General features: G+C 40.8%; 1 protein-coding gene across 1 annotated transcript in view; it reads left to right on the plus strand.

Moving 5' to 3' along the window:
• Positions 1–237: 237 nt before the first annotated feature.
• sgpp2.S (sphingosine-1-phosphate phosphatase 2 S homeolog) overlaps positions 238–23,702 on the plus strand; it is a 29,945-nt gene continuing 6,480 nt past the window's right edge. Inside the window, 5 exon segments of the mRNA XM_041564962.1 lie at positions 238–1,212; positions 14,504–14,662; positions 19,011–19,160; positions 19,163–19,180; positions 20,508–20,597. Coding sequence (XP_041420896.1) covers positions 979–1,212; positions 14,504–14,662; positions 19,011–19,160; positions 19,163–19,180; positions 20,508–20,597 — 651 coding nt within the window. The 5' untranslated portion in view covers positions 238–978.

Consider the following 23,702-nt stretch of genomic DNA (forward strand, 5'->3'; position numbering starts at 1 on the left):
CCTCCAAACCCCACAATTCCCTGCACACGTGATTTCAATAAGGAAACGGAACGTCATAGTGCAATGCATTGTGGGTTATGTAGTGCATGCTGTCTGTAAGCTGTGAAGAAGTTGGTACAATTTGTGACATCAGTGTTTTAGTCCCTCCTTCCCTGCCAGGATTTCAAATGATGCAGAAAGAGAAGAACTGTTAAACAGCTGGATTTCAGCATAGAAAATGGCATTTATTCATACTTTTTAAAGAAACAGGTAACTGTGATGGATATATTAGGGGTTTCTGTGCTATGTTCTGTTTCTACGCTGTAGAAATTGTAGCCTAGGGGTCTCGCTTCTCATTAATCCGCCCATGCACATGTTGATGTTAGACTTGTGTGTATCTGTTCACCTATAAAAAGTCAACATAGTCTCAATGATTGAATATGCAGAATATACCGTCGTTGTGTGTTTATATTTAAAATTAGCTAAGAGCTGCCATATAGCTTGAGCTGGCTGAAGTTTTCATCGACTACAACAAAAGCCTCCCAGCAAAACAGACAAATAATGTAGAATGTGCTGTCTTATGTAAAAATAATGTACAGTATCCCTGGAATGTTTCAATGCAGATTTGCATAGAAGCAGCATTCTCTGCTTTACAGTCACATAGTTTATTGAGTATATTTAGCACCCTACTTATACACAAGTTATATAGTCAGTGTGGTTCTGTGCATGATGGATTGCTAGTAGAAAGAAACTGGTTGGACCTGTCTCAGCTCATCTACATACTGGTCAGGTGAATGCAATGTTGAGGAAAATGCTGTTCCCCAACCTGCAGGAAAAGGTAAAGGATGAGTAAGGTGTGCGTAGGCACTAGGACCGCCTTGTACTTCACTTTCCCACGTTCTCTCTCCTGTGTGCAACCTGTTGTATGAGTGTGGATCAAAGTGCATGAAAGGCTGGACGGTTCTCTGTGCCTCTCCCCTGGATTTAGTCATACAGAATATGGCCCAGCTGCTGACAACTCTGCAGGATCCACAGCTGGTGGCCCAATTCCAGAGGTACTGTGGACTGAGCCTGCAGCCAAAGGGTGAGGCTAATGGGACTTCTCTAGGGAATTATCCTTTAGAGACCAATCAAAGAGGAAGGGGCAAGACCACAGGGGGCAATGGAATTACCCAGCAGAATGGCAACACCAACCACAGCAATGGATCATATGCAAATGGAGCACTCAAACAGGTAAAATGAAAATCCTTTGCAAAGCTCTTTAACTAAGATAATTAAGCCACCTTCTCCATAAGGACTCTTAATTGTAAATGGAATGCATTCTATTTGGTAGAAACAAAATTCAGGCTTTAATACTCATTGGGGTTGTAAATGCATGGCCAGAGACTTACCCTTTTAGTGTAGGTCACACTGGGAGATTTAGCCGCCTGGCGACTAATTGCCTCTTCTTTGGGGCGACTAATCTCCCCAAACTGCTTCCCCCTGTCTTCCGCCTGCTAGAATGAAAAATCGCCTGCGGCATGGCACTCGTGGCGCTTCGTTTTCCGAAGTCGCCCGAAGTTTCCTCTTGAGTATGGTTGCCACTAAATTATGGAAGTTAATCGTGGACACTGGTTAATCAATTGGTCATTAATTAAAATGAATACTGCAAACTACACTGAGTTCATTTGAACTATTATCATTATTATAATTTAAATATCACCAGCATGTTAAGGATTTCATTAGAAACCAGTTACCCTGCCTGAACCGTAAAGTATTTTTGGTCATTGCCAAATAACCAGTAAAATGTTATGTGTCGTATGTTCTACCAGGGGTCCTCAACCGTTTTTACCCATGAGCCACATTCAAATGTAAAAAAAGAGTTGGAGAGCAACACAAACCTGAAGAATGTTCCTAGGGGTGCCAAATAAGTGCTGTGATTGGCTATTGGTAGCCCCCATGTACACAGGCAGCCTATGGGAGACTCTGTTCAGCACTAGGAATTCAAAAACAATCACCTGCTTTGAGGCCACTGGGAGCAACATCCAAGAGGTTGGTGAGCAACATGTTGCTCGCGAGCCACTGGTTGGGGATCACTGTGTTATACCTACAGTTCCCTGTATTCCACTGACAAATTCTGTGAGTAGTAGTTCAGCAACATGTGGTGTGCTGCCCATCCCTATGAGAAACTAAACCATGCATTAAGGTGTGGACTAGGGAAACAGAATGGCATCCTAATCGATGTATGTTTCATTATATACATCCCAAGCAGTGAAACTTTAACAGGAGTGTTATTTAAACAGACATATTATGCTTGTGAGTTGATGAACGGCATTGAGACATCACCTAGTGTAATTGATGGGGACTTATTTCTAAGCCACTTTATAAATGGTTTCTGTTTCTTATTATTCATGGTTTTCTGACCCAGCAAAAAAATAAATAAACAGGTTGCCTCTAAAGGCTTTGCTAGAGTCTTATTTTTTAAGTCAGGCTGTAACAGACAACCTTTCTAATTCTAAGCCTAACTGCTACACCAATACAACATGTTTTGGGTTTTTTCTTGTTTTTTTAAACTGAAACGTTGACTTAGAATTCCACTGTCTACATCATGCAAAATTTTATGGTGAACTATCCCTTAACAATGGGCGTTTTGTTATGTCAGCCCATGCTTGGAGCTACTGTTTGTAACACTATACTAAAGGCGTGGTACCAAATAAAATGAGGTTCATTTATACAATATTGTGAGTTTCACCATGGAGTAAGTGTGTGGATCTTGCATAGGAACACAATATGTTTGGCACGATTAGTTCTTTATAAAAAGATGTTGATTACTACCTATAATGCCATTCTCCAGAGCGGAGGTCCCAACCTTTTTTTACTCATGAGACACATTCACACATAAAAAAGGCTGGGGTTCTTTTTGGGGAGCAACACAAGCATGCAAAAAATTCCTGGGGGTGCCAACAGTTATTCTTACAATGTAATTTGCTAAAAACTGGAAACCAATGAGAGGTGCCCTTGAGTAAGCTGTGATTTTCATATCCTCCATTTATAAACTTTAATTGCTCTTTCACTTTGCTAGTTGTTAGAAACCAAAGCAGCAGCATGACTTTGTTTCATTCATGTCTTTTACCCGACTCCCAGGCTTCAGTGGAATGCAGAGCACAAATAAGTAAACAAAACTTTCAGGTTTGTCCATGAAACCGTATAGCATTGCATAGTAAGTGGGGCAATGCAAATCTCCTGCAACTTTTCAGTTGGTCGTCGTCTTCTTTTTTTAATAGTTAATTGAATTATTCCTGCCTCCTTCCAGCTTTCAGAGTCACTGAGCCAATAAAGATGGCTCGATAAGGCTACCGTTTATTCTTCCTTGTTATTACTTATGTTTCTATTTGGGCCTCTCCTATTTATATTCCAGTCTCTCATTCAAGCCACTGCCTGGTTGCTTGAGTAAACTGAACCCTAGTAACCAAATAGCAGCTGGTATTTGAAACTGGAAGGCTGAGGAACAAAAAGCTAATTAATTTGAAAACTACAGAAAAATGAAGGCCATTTGAAAATTGTCTCAGAGGCCCACTCTTTATACCATACTTAATTAAATTAAACAACTCCTTTAGGGGAAGGGCACACGCTAAGATTCGGGGAGATCACCTCTTCTTCTGCGACTAATCTCCCTGAAAAGCCTTCCTGCTGGATAGGATGGAAATTTCGGGCAACTTCGGAAAACAAAGTGCTCCGAATGCCATCCCACCGGCAATTTAGGTTCTAGCCGGCGGGAAGGCTTTACGGGGAGATTATAACAAACAAGGGAAAGTTGTGCTCACCACTAATTTTTAAAACCATTAGGCGGGGGTGCAATGAGGCTGTGACCACAAAATACATATAGTCAAATACAGATATCTGCACTCAACCTTTATCAATATATTTAAGACATTGAGACATGTTGTGCATACTGCTACTAAAAAATGCCTTACCCTTTAAACAACACAGGGATTGTTTGTCCATATATTGCAATATATTTAAGCTGGCCGACTACGTCAAAGTTATCCCATATCTGGCCAGTACTACACTCAAATTGCATCTGATTCATTAAGAATTCTATTGCTTCTTTATGCATTTTATGGGGCTAAGTTTTACCTGCAACTTACTTGCTGCTTTCAAAGTAAAACTCCCAAACTTGGCTGCCCTTTTATTAGCCACCAGTGGGATCACCTGACTATAGCTGGGAAGGGTGGGAGCTACACCATGGAGCTGGTCACTGCTCCTGTATAAACTATAACAAACAAGGGAAAGTTGTGCTCTCCACTAGTCGCCGAAGAAGATGCGATTTGTCGCTGAAGAAGATGCGATTTGTCGCCGGGCGACTAAATCTCCCTGAATCTTAGCGTGTGCCCTTACCCTGAACTAGGAGACAGCCAGCAGCACTTTAGGCCTAAGCACAGTGTATCAGGAGGTTAGCGTTTGGCACATCAGCCAGTATAGGGTAAAATGTGTACAAATGTATGTGGCCAAATGTCTGAATACAGATTTGCTCATTGTCTTCAGTTTATTTCCTCCTGGGAAGCAGTATACTGCACTGAGTGCATTTCTCTAGGTCAAATTCTACTTTACTTCCAGAGAAACAAGATAACTCTTGTATCACATATGCCTGCTTAAGCCTTGGCAATGTATGTAATTACTTTATTGGTTATGATATATTTCTTTTTACATTCTCCTCATATGCCTTCAAAAAGCTTCCCGCTACAGATGTCAGGCTAACTGGTTGATAATTTACTGGCAGAGAATGTGATCCCTTTTTGAATAATTGTGACACATTCATACTACAATTATACTACTTAGTGATTGCCTTTACCTACACATTACACATACAACACCGCCTTCCAGTGCATGGGGATAAAGTTGCTCGGAGTAAAAAGAGTCTGGCAAATATACACTCGTGAGCTTTTCAAGGCAGAGGGCAAAACTAATTTAAGATAAGCAGGCCTCTTGGGGAAAACGAATGACAGTTTAATACAGAAGGATTTGATGCAGTATGGATTTTCAGATAGAAAATTGTTTGACTAACTGTGTTTTGAGTAAAGTTTTGGGCAACCAGCAGCTACTGCAATTGTTAAAGGGGTTGTTCATTTTCCAAACACTTTTTTCAGTTCAGTTTGTTCACCAGAAATCAGGACTTTTTCCATTTACTTTCTATTTGTGATTGTTTTTATAATATTAAAGTGTAAAGTTAAATTTTTCTCCTAAAGCAGCTCTGGGTGGGGGGTCGCCAACTCTTTAACTGTTCTAAATTAATACATTTAGTTGATACATTTATTATCTTTGTCCCTGCTGAGCAAAATCCCTGAGTTCCGTTAAAGGCAGCTGTTAGAAATTATACAAAAGTTGCTAATATTCCACAGATACTGCTGAAAAATGTATCAACTAATTGTATCAACTAAATATAGCAAATTGTAATAGTTCGGATGCTCCGGGATCACTGAGCTGCCAGAGACAGGAGCATTAAACTTACATTTTAGGGAAATTGTAAAAAGAAAAGATGGAAAGCAATTGAAAAAAGTCTTTATTTATGGTGATCAATCTGAAAATAACTGAACTGAAAAAAAGTTTGGAAGATGAACAACCCTTTTAACTCCTCTACCACCTTATTTCTGTATTTTTCCTCTTTCTTTCTTTCTTTCTTTCTTTCTTTCTTTCTTTCTTTCTTTCTTTCTTTCTTTCTTTCTTTCTTTCTTTCTTTCTTTCTTTCTTTCTTTCTTTCTTGTTTGGCTTTATTTCATCAGGACTGTAAGTCAAGGTTAAAAAAATGAGCTTTAATAAGACAGAGAATTTAATCTATGAATGGCATTTAAAATGTAAATGCTGCACAGGCACATTGAATTACAAATATTTTAATGGCATATTTTTTCAGAGAGTGTAAATAGTAAATGTGCAAATGCATATCAGTAAACCAACAGGACCATTGGCAAATGACCAGCCAAGTCATAAATACCTGTACTAATCTTAATATTCATACCTACCATAGTTCAGTTAATCCTTATTTTCCTTCCTAGATGTCCATTTGCATCTGAACAGTCAGAGACAGACAGCACGTAATTGAACCAGACTGCATGTAGTCATTGCTTTAGAGGTTTCTCAGCCAAACAGATCCCAACCTGGATAATGGCAGCTGTACTTGCCGAAGAGCCAGTCAGTGTGCCAGTCAGACACTGACAGTTTCTCATCACACTATATAGGTAGGATTATATATACATCCATCACAAACATACTTGAGCCTATAATGCTCCTCAACACCTTGCAGAGAGTGCCAATGTGCCCTTACAGAGGATTTATTGGGGCCTAAATAACTAACATCTATCTCTTAAGGCTGCAGGCCTAGGGTTGACACCTGGCCGGTAAAAATGTTGCTTGTTGCCAATGTTATTTATAGGGAAAAACCATAAAGATATAGGAAGGCCGGTATTATTGTCCAGAAAAGGTGGCAACCCTACTCAGGCCATGTCAGTTCATTGTACAGATGAGTAGAAGCTTCCATACATTTTGCAATGGTTCATATAAATCTAAATTCTTCCTTTATGTCAAGAAGACCATTGCCCTTTGTGGTTAAAAGATAAACTGAAGCTATATCAAAAAAATATCCAGCTATAATCTAGGCAAGCAATAGAAGCCAAGAAAGGCTGTTCAGTGAGAGATCCTACAACGGCAGATCATGTACTTGGTCATTGAATGTCCCAGCAGGCAGATCTCATGGACCAGAAGGGAGGTGTAGCTACTGTAATTTAAGTATCACATATGACCCCTATATATTCCCACACCAGTGGGAGGCAGTGGCAGAGCAAATTCTGTCTGGTAATAACCACTGTATTCCAGGTCCCTTGGAAAATCAACTTGGGAGTCAACTGGAAATCTGTATGACTTCAAGCGCCATGGATCTTGCTATGTGTATAATTTTTCTTGTAATTACAAACTTTCTGGGTAGAGAACCCTTGTCCTTCTTCGTAGTATGAGTTGTGCGTGTGGGGTGAGTGACGTGGTCACTTAATGAAATGGTTTGTATGTGTGAGTAATCCTTGTTTTCTTACCATGAACTTCCCCTAGCCAGTGAAAGGGCTTGCCCAGACACACAATAGTAACAGTGTGCTAGCTGCTGCTATGGTCCTGCTCCATTTTTATAGCAGTCATGCTAACTTTAGCTATTCCCCTGCCAACTAGTTGCGCTTCATTCCCACTCTCTTTCATGTTAAAAGCTAAATGACACACTCCCTGCTGCATTTATTGAAATGCCGTCCACTCTAGAAAAGGACAGTATAAGAGCATTACCAGCTGACACTGTGTTTCCTGGGATAATTTGAGCTCCTTTAAAGTATTAAAAATGCATAATAATTCCAAAACATCTCATGCCGCTCAGTGCTCAAACCATGCCCAGAGTTGCAGCTTTCATTAAAAACTTGGGACAGTTTCAGTGATGGCCCCATGAATAGACCCCTGTTCCTGAATTCGTCCTCTGTTAGGGAATCTATTTAACCACTGCTTTTCCCTAGGGCTTCATATATTTTAAGTGTTTTAAGCAGCTTTCTTGCTTTTTGCTCCTCCTGCCATGTAAAATGGACCTGTCGTCCATAAGAACTGGTTAAAGAGGATCAAATACAGCTGCAAAAAAAATGCTTCAGAAACAGGTTTTGCTCTTTTTTTCTGATATTTTCCCTGCTGCAAACAACTCATGAGGCTTGGCAGTTGGGCATTCCAAGTTGCTGCCCGGAATGAGTTGGTTCAGAGAAATAACGCACACTTCCTCACCCTAACAATTCCAGTGCATCCAACTGCTCCTGCTCTTGGACTGGATCTTGCAGCATCAGTAAGTAGTTTGCAGCAGGAAATTTAGTTTCCAGGATCTTATTAGCAAAGCTTCCACAGGTTACAGTATATATAAGTATTTTTTTCTATTGTAGCAAATGCTCCTGATATAGTAGGACCCCACAGGAACAGTTTGATGTCTTTCTCTAAAACAGGACCAATGCTAGATTCTAATACAATGCAACAGCCAAATTGTATATTTTATAACACATACCCCCATACAGTATGTAATACAAGGCACTTGTGGTCAGCAATCAGACAGTCACCTACAAGTAATAAAACAAAAGCAAAGATCTGATTTGTTGCTATAGGCAACATCGAAGGAGATATTTATCTCCATTGTTAGTAAACATGTCCATGTCCCTAGGTTTGCACAGAAGGAGTAACCAATAGCAACCAGTGATGTTTGCCTTTGTAGTAAAATGCTACCTGCTAATTGCTTGCTCCTAACTGTCTTGTTTCTGCGAGACAGTATGGATTTTGAAAGCTCAGCCGCCAGTCCCGGGTTTCTAGCTGTAATGTCTAGTTTCTCATTGATCTTCTGCACTGACACCAGAAAATGATACAACGTTTCTAATTAAAACAAGAGACTTTGTGGCAGAGAGGCACTCAGCACCTGCACTTAGATACATTTGTAACAATTTAAGATAAGTAAGATACAATTGCAACTATTTAAGATAAGCAGGCCTCTTGGGGAAAACGAATGACAGTTTAATACAGAAGGATTTGATGCAGTATGGATTTTCAGATAGAAAATTGTTTGACTAACTGTGATGATTTGAGTAAAGTTCTGGGCAACCAGCAGCTACTACTATTGTTAAAGGGGTTGTTCATTTTCCAAACACTTTTTTCAGTTCAGTTTGTTCACCAGAAATCAGGACTTTTTCCATTTACTTTCTATTTGTGATTGTTTTTATAATATTAAAGTGTAAAGTTTAATTTTTCTCCTAAAGCAGCTCTGGGTGGGGGGTCGCTAACTCTTTAACTGTTCTAAATTAATACATTTTTTTCATACATTTATTATCTTTGTCCCTGCTGAGCAAAATCCCTGAGTTCCGTTAAAGGCAGCTGTTAGAAATGATACAATAGTTGCTAATATTCCACAGATACTGCTGAAAAATGTATCAACTAATTGTATCAACTAAATATAGCAAATTGTAATAGTTCGGATGCTCCGGGATCACTGAGCTGCCAGAGACAGGAGCATTAAACTTACATTTTAGGGAAATTGTAAAAAGAAAAGATGGAAAGCAATTGAAAAAAGTCTTTATGGTGATCAATCTGAAAATAACTGAACTGAAAAAAAGTTTGGAAGATGAACAACCCTTTTAACTCCTCTACCACCTTATTTCTGTATTTTTCCTCTTTCTTTCTTTCTTTCTTTCTTTCTTTCTTTCTTTCTTTCTTTCTTTCTTTCTTTCTTTCTTTCTTTTATCTAACTAGCTAAATGTTTGGCTTTATTTCATCAGGACTGTAAGTCAAAGTTAAAAAAAAATAGCTTTAATAAGACAGAGAATTTAATCTATGAATGGCATTTAAAATGTCATATTTTTTCAGAGAGTGTAAATAGTAAATGTGCAAATGCATATCAGTAACCCAACAGGACCATTGGCAAATGACCAGCCATGTCATAAATACCTGTACTACTCTTAATATTCATACCTACCATAGTTCATTTAATCCTTATTTTCCTTCTTGGATGCCCATTTGCATCTGTACAGTCAGAGACAGATGATACATTTAGCACATAATTGAACCAGACTCCCTGTAGTCATTGCCTTGGAGGTTTCTCAGCCAAACAGATCTCAACCTGGATAATGGCAGCTGTACTTGCCGAAGAGCCACCAGTTGGGTAGCAATAATATAAAGCCCGGCTGTCATCATCTTGCCTAAATATATCTGTGAGTTAATCTAACAAAGCAAATATAAGCACTAAAAGTATGCAAAATTGTGAATGTTTTTAAATTTTAAGCTCTACAGGAAAGGGACAACCTTCCACTATGTCTCTTTCCACATTGCACTTAATTTCTGTGTATTTATATTATATATTATTTATTATAATTCATATTCCTTGTGTGGACAGTTCACAAGGTTTAACTGGGCTGGTGGGACACCAGGACATGTGGCCCCCGGCCCTTGTGCCCAGGCCCACTCCCCCGATCTGCCTCCCCCAGTTAAGAAAATCTTAAAAGGTGAATGCATGTACGGTAGGGGGAAGTTGGATGTTTGGAGCGGGGCTCTTGCCAGGAGGGCCCTTCATCTTGCAACCCTGATGAGCCCCCAGTGTGCCAGTCAGACACTGACAGTTTCTCATCACGCCATATAAGTAGGATTATATATACATCCATCACAAAGGTACTTGAGCCTATAATGCTTCTCAACACCTTGCAGAGAGGGCCAATGTGCCCTTACAGAGGATTTATTGGGCCCTAAATAACTAACATCTATCTCTTAAGGCCTCAGGCCTAGGGTTGCCACCTGCCCTGTAAAAATGTTGCTTGTTTTTTTTAGGGAAAAACCATAAAAATATAGGAAGGCCGGTATTTTTGTCCAGAAAAGGTGGCAACCTAACTCAGGCCATGTCTGTTCACTGTACAGATGAGTAGAAGCTTCCATACATTTTGCAATGGTTCATATAAATCTAAATTCTTCCTGGATGTCAAGAAGACCATTGCCCTTTGTGGTTATAAACTGAAGCTATATCAAAAAAATATCCAGCTATAATCTAGGCAAGCAATAGAAGCCAAGAAAGGCTGTTCAGTGAGAGATCCTACAACGGCAGATCATGTACTTGTTCATTGAATGTCCCAGCAGGCAGATCTCATGGATCAGAAAGGAGGTGTAGCTACTGTAATTTAAGTATCACTTATGACCCCTATATATTCCCACACCAGTGGGAGGCAGTGGCAGAGCAAATTCTGTCTGGTAATAACCACTGTATTCCAGGTCCCTTGGAAAATCAACTTGGGAGTCAACTAGAAATCTGTATGACTTCAAGCGCCATGGATCTTGCTATGTGTATAATTTTTCTCGTAATTACAAACTTTCTGGGTAGAGAACACTTGTGCTTCTTCATAGTATAAGTTGTGTGTGCCCATGTGGGGTGAGTGACGTGGTCACTTAATGAAATGGTTTGTATGTGTGAGTAATCCTTGTTTTCTTACCATGAACTTCCCCTAGCCAGTGAAAGGGCTTGCCTGCCTTCCTCTCCAGACACACAATAGTAATGTTGTCCTAGCTGCTGCTATGGTCCTGCTCCATTTCTTATAGCAGTCATGCTAACTTTAGCTATTCCCCTGCCAACTATTTGCGCTTCATTCCCACTCTCTTTCATGTTAAAAGCTAAATGACACACTCCCTGCTGCATTTATTGAAATGCCGTCCACTCTAGAAAAGGACAGTATAAGAGCATAACCAGCTGACACTGTGTTTCCTGGGATAATTTGAGCTCCTTTAAAGCATTAAAAATGCATAATAATTCCAAAACATCACATGCCGCTCAGTGCTCAAACCATGCCCAGAGTTGCAGCTTTCAATAAAAACTTGGAACAGTTTCAGTGATGAAAAGACCCCTGTTCCTGAATCCGTCCCCTGAATCTATTTAACCACTGCTTTTCCCTAGGGCTTCATATATTTTAAGTGTTTTAAGCAGCTTTCTTGCTTTTTGCTCCTCCTGCCATGTAAAATGGACCTGTAGTCCATAAGAACTGGTTAAAGAGGAGCAAATACAGCTGCAAAAAAAATGCTTCACAAACAGGTTTTGCTCTTTTTTTCTGATATTTTCCCTACTGCAAACAACTCATGAGGCTTGGCAGTTGGACATTCCAATTTGCTGCCCGGAATGAGTTGGTTCAGAGAAATACCGCACACTTCCTCACCCTAACAATTCCAGTGCATCCAACTGCTCCTGCTCTTGGACTGGATCTTGCAGCATCAGTAAGTAGTTTGCAGCAGGACATTTAGTTTTCAGGATCTTGTTTGCAAAGCTTCCATAGGTTACAGTATATATAAGTATTTTTTTTCTATTGTAGCAAATGCTCCTGATATAGTAGGACCCCACAGGAACAGTTTGATGTCTTTCTCTAAAACAGGACCAATGCTAGATTCTAATACAATGCAACAGCCATATTGTTTATTTTATAACACATACCCCCATACAGTATGTAATACAAGGCACTTGTGGTCAGCAATCAGACAGTCACCTACAAGTTATAAAACAAAAGCAAAGATCTGATTTGTTGCTATAGGCAACATTGAAGGAGATATTTATCTCCATTGTTAGTAAACATGTCCATGTCCCTAGGTTTGCCCAGAAGGAGTAACCAATAGCAACCAGTGATGTTTGCCTTTGTAGTAAAATGCTACCTGCTAATTGCTTGCTATAGCATACCTCCTAACTGTCTTGTTTCTGCGAGACAGTATGGATTTTGACAGCTCAGCCGCCAGTCCCAGGTTTCTAGCTGTAATGTCTAGTTTCTCATTGATCTTCTGCACTGACACCAGAAAATGATACAACGTTTCTAATTAAAACAAGAGACTTTGTGGCAGAGAGGCACTCAGTGCCTGCACTTAGATACATTTGTAACAATTTAAGATACGTGTAAGCAAGATACAATTGCAACTATTTAAGATAAGCAGACCTCTTGGGGAAACTCGCAGTTTAAAGGGCAATTTCAGCTTTGTTGGCAAAGCTGTTGTAACACACAAAGCATGGCCCTAAACTTCCAGAAATATGCAGTGACGTAACTAGAGGGCGGCGGGCCCTGGCGCAGGACGCGCAGCTGGGCCCCCCACCCCCATCCATACACCCAGAACTGGCCGGGAATAAGCGGCGCGCGGACTGCTGGGGGGCCCTGAGGGGGTGCAAGCCCTGGCCCGCTCGCACCCCCTGCTCCCTCGGTAGTTCCGCCACTGGAAATATGTTCAAACTTTAATAACCTGCCACATTTTGTAAAATGGACAAGGTAATTAGGGGGTATGGCCATAAAATGGGCATGGTTAAACATTTTTTGCCAGGCATAGCACGGCTAGTGTTTTTGTCCCCCAACACATTTTTCAAGTGTTGGGAGGTATGCTATAGGTTAATGAACATTAATGCTTTTTTATTACATAATCCAGAGGCATAACCTCAGTGGCTCAGGCCTGTCTGCAAAGTTTTTTTTTTTCCGGCCAACTCTGCACATTATTGATCATTTAATGTAAGGGCAGTGGCACACGGGAAGATTTGTCGCAAGCAATTTTTTAGACGCGGCTGCGGGCGACAAATCTAAAGAAAATGCCTCTCCATTGCCGGTAATTGAAATTGCTGGTGGTATGCCCAACTGATCAGTAAATCACCCGAAGATGCCTCCAGAGGAAACTTCAGGTGACTTAGCGATCAGTTGGCTATACCGCCAGTGATTCCTATTACCGGCAATGGAGAGGCATTTTTGGGAGATTTGTCGCTCGAAGCTGTGTCTAAAAAAATCATGGGCAACAAATCTTCCCGTGTGTCACTGCCCAACACAAGAGCTGTAGCTATTAACTTCATAACTGCTCCTGAACTGTTCTCTTGCTGCAGTGCCTTGCAACACCTGTCTTTTGCTTCCACACTTCTTCCTGTTAGGGAGGAACTCCACGGACATTTTTAGAGTGTTCCGACGAGCAAAAACGCAGGTGTCAAATCGGAATGTGACGGAAATAAGGCATGTGAATGCATTGTCGGATGGTGTCGCATCGTTGATCCGACACAACTGTCGGATGCAGACGCTGCACGCTGCGTCTGCATCCGACAGCTGTGTCGCGTCGGATCAATGCTGCGACTTCATCCGACATTTCCATTACTTACCTTATTTCTGTCGCATCCGACGTGACGCCTGCGTTTATGCACATTGCGTCAGATCGTGCGGAAGTAGTCTGTGAAGTCCTACCCTTTCAGTTAGAGCTGCAGTATTTCTGGTCAGGTGATCTCTGAGGCAGCCAGGGTCTGTCTGGGACGACGGGACACCGAGAAAAACCCTGGTGGGCCCCCAGCTCTAGCGGGCTCTGTCGGCCCAGATCCACACCCGGTTTTCTTCCTGGCAAGTCCAGTGCGAGAGCCGACGCGTGCTAACACGCCTTGATGTGCATGCGCGATGCATATGCGTCCACGCGCAGCGGTGGGGTTGCCGGAGGGGGGGATCTGTGGCAGAAGTCCCGATGGGCCCCGGGCCGCCCAGTCCGACCCTGGAGGAAGCACACAGACCATCACGAAATGGTGGTTTAAGGCAAGAGATGTAAAAAGGCAATATTTACTTAAATATATATACCAGTTTGGCAAGATTCTTTAATATGCCACTTAATTTGATATAAACTATCTGTTGTTTAAGTGTTCATTTTGGGGGTATAGTTTTCCTTTAAACAGATTTTTTTTTATTGAGCTGCTACAAAACTACAAATCCCATCCCAGTATCTTCAACAGTGTAACAGAAAGGATGACAGGAGCTGTAATGCAGCATAGAAGGTACATCTGTACCAGGAGCAATTCTTTGTATTATATCTGCTGGTACCAGGCCCAGTCCCTAATGCCTTTGTTTTGTAATAGACAGAAAGTCACAGGGTGACTATAATTTTACTCCATGCACCGTTATGAAATTAATAATACAATTTTGGTTTGTTGGTGGTGGTTCTGCTGTGAGAATGGCTGCTTCTAACCATTCTTTGCTTTTTGTTCTAGGTCAATACCAAGAAATACCGGGTGCAGAACTATTTTCTGTACTACCTCTTCAGATTTGCCGCTGCTCTTGGACAAGAAGTGTTTTACATCACTTTCTTACCTTTCACTTACTGGAATCTTGATCCTTTCATAGGGCATCGCCTGGTTGTTGTCTGGGCTGTAAGTAACAATCTGTCAAGTCTTCTTTGTGCATAAAATGTACTATTATTGTTCTTAGCTATTAGTGATGGGCGAATTTGGGGCGTTTCGCTTTGCCGAAAAATTTGTGAATGTCCCACAAAATGCCGAAAAATTTGCGAGACAGCGCTGGTGTCTCGTTTTTGATGCCAGTGTCCGTTTTTTACGCCGGCGTCTGTTTTTTTTTTTGGGCATCCCCTTTTTTTTTATACCAGCGGCAAATTCGCCGCAAATTTGCGCCTGCCGAATAAATTCTCCCATCACTATTAGCTATTAGTAATCATGCTCCTGCCTCCTGTAATTGCATTAACCACACATGGGTGTTTAATGTTCAACTCGTATAAACTTGCAGAGTAACTCCATGGCCCTTCAGCTGTTGCTACACTGCCTTCCTCCTGCAGAAAACTGCCCACAATGCAACACCCCCAGTAAAACACGGGATACAAGCCCAGCATGTCTAAACCCACTATAAATTGCTCCATGTGCTCTTCTGAGCATATTCCTATGTTTTTATACGTATGTTAATTTTATGTTTGTATCTATTAAGATTTTGTCAATTTTAGGCTGGTAATATCATGCTTTTCCCATAGCAGCTCTGTGAAATGTTATGCACATTTAAATATAATTAATTATTCCCCTGCATTGGTAAAACAGGTGTGCTTGCTTCAAAAACACTGTAACAGTTTATATAAAGCAGTGATCCCGAACCAGTAGCTCGCGAGCAACATGTTGCTCTCCAATCCCTTGGATGTTGCTCCCAGTGGCCTCAAAGCAGTTGCTTATTTTTAATTCCAGGCTTGGAGGCAAGTTTTGGTTGTAAAAGAACCAGGTGCACTGCCAAACAGAGTATCCTGAAGGCTGCCAGTCCAAATAGGGGCTACCAAACAGCCAATAACAGCCCTTATTTGACATCCCCATGGACATTTTCATGCTTGTGTTGCTCTCTAACTCTTTTTTTACATTTAAATGTGGTTCAGGAGTAAAAAAGGTTGGGGACCCCTGATATAAAGTATCTGCTGTGTAGCCGTAGGGGAGCCATATAAGCTCAATGGGCAAGACTTCACAGGTTACATAGCATAGAACAAATTTGTAAAAAAATAAAAATGTAAAATCTATAAGCGAGAGGGAAAGAATTAGAGTCGTGCCTGAAATCCCCGCCATGGTCCTTTAACCTTCTGGCAACTGGACGGCAGCATTTCAGCTGCAATGGCAAAAAGCCAGCCCAAGAAAATCTTCTAGCTCCCAGCCTGCTCAAGGGCTCCACCAATTACTATTAATGGCATCATCATTCAATTATAATTATAGTAGGTAACTGGATCACTGCATGGAGAAAGCTGGAGACTACAGATTTTAACATCTTAACCTGTTGTATTCCTCATTACATCTTTTTTTTTTCCTAATTATTTTTTTATTCTTCGTTTACCTGGAAGTCTGGAACAGAAAGATCATATGTTTTTGGTTTTTTTTTGTCATTCAACTGAATCAGATCTTCATTGCTGATATTACAGGTATAGGACATGTTATGTAGAATGCTCTGGACCTGGGGTTTTCGGATAACAGATGTTACCATAATTTGTATCACCATCCCGCCGGTGATTTACATTCTAGCTGGCGGGAAGGTATTTAGAGTAGATTAGTCGCCCGAAGAAGAGGCGATTTGTTGCTGGGTGATTAATCTTCCTCAGCAGCCTCGTTTGCCACCACCCTAAACATTGGATTCACCAGCTGCTGACAGATTTTCCTATTCTTTTTTAAACAACCTTATTTACGCCAGCACTCCCTTCTGGCACCTGCAATGGTTTAAATCTTTCCCATACAGAGTATACATTTATTCCATATGTAGTACACACAAATAAAATCTTCTCTAAATAATATCCATGGCTGGGAGGAATGCTATTTGTACCTGTTACGTCTCATGGCAGAAACATTGATTTAACATTGATACAGTGAATATCACACCCAAATGATATTAAATCAGTGTCTCGAATCAATGCATATCTTTATTATTTATTACACATGTCACATTATATGAGTACAGCACATATATATATATATATATATATATATATATATATATATATATATATATATATATATATGAATTGCTCTTTGTTATTTCTCAGCCATATGCTCTGAATTCAGTCACTTCCTCCATTTCCTCCACTTCAGCATAGACTTATTTTTAGCAATTCTGTCAGCCAAAAGCTTTTCTGCCTTTGTTACCATAGAAACGGCAGTTTGAGGTGCCCAAGTCACAGCCGGAGGTGTCTTCCTGCATCAGCTCAGAAGGGGACGTTCCCTCCTACTCACGCTCTCAGGTCTGGGGAACTGGATTCCAATATCTAACACAGAGAGCGAGGCGATGACTGGGTGACCCAAGGTGCCCATGTTGTCCCCAGAGCTCTGATGATGATGATGATGAAAGCCAAATAAATTCTCCTACCAGTAACCTAAAGTGTTCACAGTCCAGTTGATGAAGAGAAGGCCTGACTATTGTCTGTCTCTGCTCTGTTGTAAAATATGTCTAGTAGTTGTTTAATAAAACAGGACTACTATTTTTCAGTAGGGCAAATGCCTCAGGCTTGGAGATTCTCAGGATGCTTGGGGTCTCATTAGCACAGGCTAAAGCAAGAAAGCATTATTGTGTGCATTGCAAATCCCTTTAGCGAGCCAGAGGAAACAAGTGAATCATACAAGTGAATTTAACATCAGTACATTGATACAGCGCCGTTTCTTAGGAAAGAGCCGCCTGAAGGCGGAAGAAAATACCGGTCTTTCTATATTTTTGTGGTTCTTCTCTATAAATAACATTGGCATCAGGCAACATTTTTACCAGCCAGGCCTCTAAAACACCGGCCAGGTGGCAACCCTAAATGCCGCCCCCCTGCCCGCTTACCTTTCCGGGGGGTGGCAGCAACGCTAGTGCAGAGAGCGCATTTTCGCACTAGTAAAGCTGAAATTTCCAGTTTACAAAACAGAAATTAGTCTCTTAAAGGCACCAGGAGCAGCTTTTTGCCGCCCCTTGAAACCTATCTGGCACTGCCGCCTGAGCTGAGCTACTCAACTTGCCTCATTGGCGGAGTGCCTCTGCATTGATTCCTTTAAGGGGATTCTGTCATGATTTTTTTGGTGTCATTTTTAATTACACTGTTTATACTGCAAATATTTTACTCTAACATGTAACATTTTATTCCTAACCCAACAAGTGTATATTTCTTTTAGTTGTAATATTGGTGTGTAGGCAGCCATCTCAGGTCATTGTGCCTGGTCATGTGCTTTCAGAAAGAGCCAGCACTTTATGATGGCACTGCTTTCTGGCAGGCTGTTGTTTCTCTTACTCAATGTAACTGAAGGTGTCTCAGTGGGACCTGGATTTTACAATTGAGTGCTGTTCTTGGATCTACCAGGGAGCTGTTATCTTGTTACATTCCAATTGTTCTGCTGATGGGCTGCTGGGGGGGAAGAGTAAAGGGTTACAGTAAAGAGAGATTGAAGTTTATCAGAGCACAAGTCACATGACTGGGCGCACCTAGGAAACTGACAATATGTCTAGCCCCATGTCAGATTTCAAAATTAAATATAAAAAAAATCTGTTTGCTCTTTTGAAAAAGCGGATTTCAGTGCAGAAGTCCGCACATGATATTATACATTTAAGCCCATTAGAAATTCAAGGTTCCTGCTAATTTATACATTTTAGTAGAATGTGGGTCCAGCTGTGTTTTAAAGTCAAAAGGGACCTTTTGCCTCCTTAAGTAACAAATTGGAAAGGTGATTGACAATTATGCCAATATAATACTGGGAATCACTTAATCACTTAAGGGTCTCATTTAGTATTCGTGTCATACTGGGTCTCCTAGGGCCTACCAGATAATCTGATAAATAGAGCCCACTCTCAGAACATTCACTATTGAAAATAATAATAAATATTCCAGTTATATAGGCCTATATTGGAAATAAAAAAAAGTCTCTGCAATTGTCCTTGACACCTCAGGAGAGCCTCTGCTGCTCTAGCAGACAAAAGTGTCCAGATTTTTTCCCCTAATGGAATCAGTTTGATTTTAATGGGAAACATCTGACAGCACTGTATTGGCACTATTTTCAGTTCAGAAATGCTCGTTAGTGTGAGCTGCAGGGCATTCGAATGCTAACCCGTGCATTGCATGTTTTGCCTTTGAAATATGTATTAAAGTCCTTGGAAGCAGAGGAGATAATAAATGAAACCATTCTCTGTGACGATGTGATGTAGCACTGAAAGAAAACATCTGATCTTGTCAAGATAACTTCAAAATTTCCAGCCGTTTCCATAATTCCACCTGCTTTGCCTCTGCAGATTGTCATGTATTTTGGCCAAGCTTCTAAGGACCTTCTAAAATGGCCACGTCCTTCATCTCCCCCTGTGGTAAAGCTGGAAACCAGAGTCGATGCTGAATATGGAATGCCATCTACACATGCTATTGCTGCTACTGCCATCTCATTCACATTCCTCTGGGGCGATACCAGGTAGGGAAGTATTATGAAACTTATTAAAATTAGAGATGCACCGAATCCAGGATTTGGTTCGGGATTCGGTCAGGATTGACGTGACTTTTTGTCCAGTAAAAAAAAAATCTCACTTTTTCTGTTTCTGCCCCTAATTTGCATATGCAAATTAGAATTTGGTTTGGTATTTGGCCAAATCTTTCATCGGGGATTCGGGCAAATCCCAAATATTGGATTCGGTGCATCCCTAATTAAAATAGTACTTGAGATTTGATTTGTATATGGATTCCGTGATGTAAGGATATGGCTATTTTTGTCTCCACTTCTGGAGTTTAAGCCCATACTGTCTGGTGGAAGATATATCTTCATGGGGTAGATGGCTCTTCATCTAACGTAACAAAAGTCATGGTAGCTCCAACCAAGCGGCAGGCCGCATTTCTGTTCATCTGCTTAAGGGAGAACTAAAGCTTAACTAAAGAAGTAGGCTTGAAATGTTGTATATAATGTTCTGGGCTTCTGTACCAACCCAAGACAACCACAACCCTTTAGCAGGGAAGATCTGTGTCCCCAAAGATGCCCCAGTAGCTCCCCATCTTCTTTTCTGCTGATTCACTGCACATGCTCTGTGCTGCTGTTACTTACTGAGCTTAGGGACCTACTCGCAATATTCAGTACACATAGACTATAAATGTCATAATATAAGGCTGATAAGTAATTAATACAGATAATTACTACATGGCAGCACAGAAACCAGTGCAACTAGCATCAGAATTTAATAATCAGCCCAGTAGCCTCAGTTTATATGACAGGCAAACCTTATTTTCTGCTGGATAGTTAGTGACAACCCCTAAGCTTAGCTTCTCAACAGCTGCTCAGAGCCCACTGAGCATGTGAGTGTCACAGACACTTTCCAAGATGGTGACCCCCTGTGACAAGTTTGAAGTCCTGGATCATTGCTGCTATTGACAAGCTGAAACTTTAGGCTGGTGCAATAAGTTCACTATATAAAATATGGCATTTTTAGCCATATTCCTTTTTAGGGTTTACTTTAAAAGCATCAGTACTGGCTCTGGTACAATCTTTGCAATGTTTTCTTACATTAATGCATGTAAAATGTGACCAGAACTACATGTGAACATGCTGAAGCCCATATGTCGCAAGTAAAATATGTCCAGACAGTTAATAGTGCAGTATGAATACTTCTCATATTGAAAAAAATACTAACATATTCCTGTTCTGTATTGCATTTATAAAGCTTAAATGATCCAATTAAGAGCCCATATTACTATAAAATATTTTGAAGCCTGCAATGCAAAATCTAATTTTTCTCTTATGTTTCCTTCTGCAGTACCTGTTTTGGCTTGGATTTTTGGCTGCACTCTTCTTATCCACTCTTGTGTCCCTTAGCAGGCTGTACACAGGGATGCATACTGTGCTGGTAAGTCCTGATCTTGATACTTTCCTAGTAGGTTATACATATCAATGCACTATGTGTGCCTCCACTGCCTAGTCTGTGACATCATTTATTCTTCAGTTACTGGGACCTCCGTTTGGCAGTATGACAACTAATGTGGTGTCTAATCAATTAATATACGTAACATAAATGTTGGGTTAGATGGGTAAACTTTGCAGACTGATCGATAAGTAATATAGTATTAGGTCTACCAGGATGCTAATATTGGTATCTACAAATTGGGTTATCTCCATCAAGAGTTGTCCATTTCTTCTGTAACCCATTATAGACATCAATATGGTTTAAGTAATTTGGGTAAGAATGTCACAAAAAAATGACTCCCAGAATGTGCACCTCATTTTCTGCTTGATCATTTGCAACAACCCCTAACCTTAGTTTCTCAATGGCAGCTGAGAGCCCGCTGAGCATGTACAGTGTCACTGACACTCATAACAAAAAACCAAGATTGGTGAGATTCTGTGACAACTTTGAAGCCCTGGCTCAGTACAGTTCTAGATGTTCTAGAGATGTTGCTATCATGTGGGACTACCCTTAGCACACTCATATAAGATCTACAGCACCAATAAGTCTACCAGAACCTTTCTAAGTCTACCTCGTGAAAAATGCATACAGCACATTGGTTTCATCTGCCCCTTTAATTAAGGTAACACTATCCCAAGGGGATGCACCTCCACAACATGTGCTGGGGTCTAGGTGAGACTTGTCAATCAGCCCGGCCCTGTGCCGCTTACTGCCACCCATTTCAACCTTCAAAAATGTATCTGTTGGCTAGCCAAGGCAATATATTACAATATACTCCAATCAAACCATCTGCTATTATGCACAATTATTGACAATGTCATGAGGTTATCTTGTGGCATTTGCACAGGAGTGTAACATATGGTATCCCAAAACTCAGAACAAGCCCCAAGGTCCTGGTTTCGGCTCACGCTTCTGCCTTTAACAACTGCCTTTCGCTTCAAGAGGACCAGATGCCGCCAGGTCTTAAAGTGAGAGGACAAAGGGGGGAGTTCTAGGCAGGCAAGGGAACCGTAATGTGTACAGGAAGGACAAGGAACAGAGGAAAAGTAGTCATGGAAATTGCATGGTCAATACCAGTCAGGAACCAGGAATGTAGTCAGGATAAACAAGCCGGGTCAAAACCAAACAGACAGAGCTGTACATAATCAGGATCCAGAAGATTAGTCAGTAACAAGCCATGCCTATTTACAATTAGAAAAATAAAAATAAGAGTGAACCAGAACCATCGCTGTCTGCCCACGTAGAGCAGAGGCAATGCAGACAGTCAGAAAACACTAGGTGACTGGTTCAACTCCAGGCAGGATGTTACAGGGAGTCTATCCACATCTGAATTCACATATCAATCCTGGCAACACTAAGGTGAAAGTTCGAGTCCTGCATATCCACCAACAATGGCACTGTTCATAGGCAACTTTACGATCTTGTTGAGTTCGTTATATTTAATCTGCCCCTTTTTTGATATCTTTGGTACAAACGGTACATTCCTTGGAGCCCTGTGAATGGAGAGTCTGTTAACTAATCTTGTATTTATGTCTACTCCGCTGTGAGCAGCCAAGGAGATTATCTATTCTAGGTATCTTAAAACCGTTTGTTAGTGGTTGTTGTATGGTGCTTAAAAGACAATAGCCCATGCTGTAGACCAGTGATGCCCAACAAGTGGTCCGGGCCACATGCCCTTTATACTAGGAACCCATCAGGAAGCCTTTGTCCGTTACCTGCACACATTTTATAGAGGTCTCTGAAGTGTTCACTTGCATGCACATATCATAAAAGGATTTGTGTACCATATTTGATAGAAACTCAGTACAATTATGCTACTCCAGTAAATTCTCAAATTTCTAAAAATTTCTAAAACAAATTTCTAAAAAGGTAAACAAAAGATAATTGAGTTATCTCCCTTAAGAGTTGAGCTATCAACAACATAACATATAGGTACTACCCTTTTGAGTGACCATGGTCCATTTGGGATTCCCCTGAAATCTTGAATGTTGTCCATTTCTTCTGTAAACAATTATAAACATCAATATAGTTTAAGTAATTTGGGTAAGCATGTCACAAAAAAATGACTCCCGCACTGACACAGCAGAAAACTAGACCCTAGTCAAAGATGAGGATTAGGGCAGAGACACACGCGAGGATTCAAGGAGATTTAGTCGCCCGGCTTCTTCGGGCAACTAATCTCTCTGAACTGCCTTCCCGCCAGCTAGAATCTAAATCGTCGGCAGGATGGCACTTGGAGCGCTTCGTTTTCTGAAGTCGCCCGAAGTTGCCTCATAAGGAAACTTCGGGGGATATTGGAAAACAAATTTAGATTTAGATTCTAGACAGCGGGAAGGCTTTTCAGGGAGATTAATCGCCCGAAGAAGAGGTGATTAGTTGCCGGGCGACTAAATCTCCCCGAATCTTCGCGTATGTCTCTGCCCTTAGAGACAAACTATTCAGCCATTCAAAGACGTGGGATGAGAGGAGCGCTTAATTAGTACATGGTGGACATTCGAATGAGTATTATTACCCACAGAGGAACAATGACATCTATTTACTGCCTCACAGCAGGAGGGGTGGGAAATAACAGTGCTGGGCAATGATTCTGTGTCCCTTCCAACAGAGAATGGATTAGAGTTCAGAGGAGTTCTCATGAATAAGCACATTTTATGTCAATCCAAAGTAGAGGAAATTTTGAATATTTAAAGCCACAAAAGTATTTCGAAGGTTAGTCAAAGGAATTCTTGTAGACATGGAATTCAGTTAAAGTAGAGATTAATCATTTCTGTGGGGTTAAAAGGGAAACACAGGACTTTAAAAAACAAAACACCGGTTTATAATGCAAATGCAAAAGGGTGTGTGTGGTTTTGTGGAAAATCCAAATAAATGCAGCAATCATTTTCTATTCCCATACACTGGTCTAAATGGAGACCCCTTGTCCAAATGTGGCCCTCAAAGGGATGTTTTTGTTAACCTAGTTTGCTTAAGATAGATTACTTTTTATGACAACCATTTTTATATAATCTAGACTTTGGATATGTGGTATGAGAACTAATCAGCCCACTA

The sequence above is a fragment of the Xenopus laevis genome, chromosome 5S (genome assembly GCF_017654675.1).
Source record: "Xenopus laevis strain J_2021 chromosome 5S, Xenopus_laevis_v10.1, whole genome shotgun sequence".
NCBI classification, from domain to species: domain Eukaryota; kingdom Metazoa; phylum Chordata; class Amphibia; order Anura; family Pipidae; genus Xenopus; species Xenopus laevis.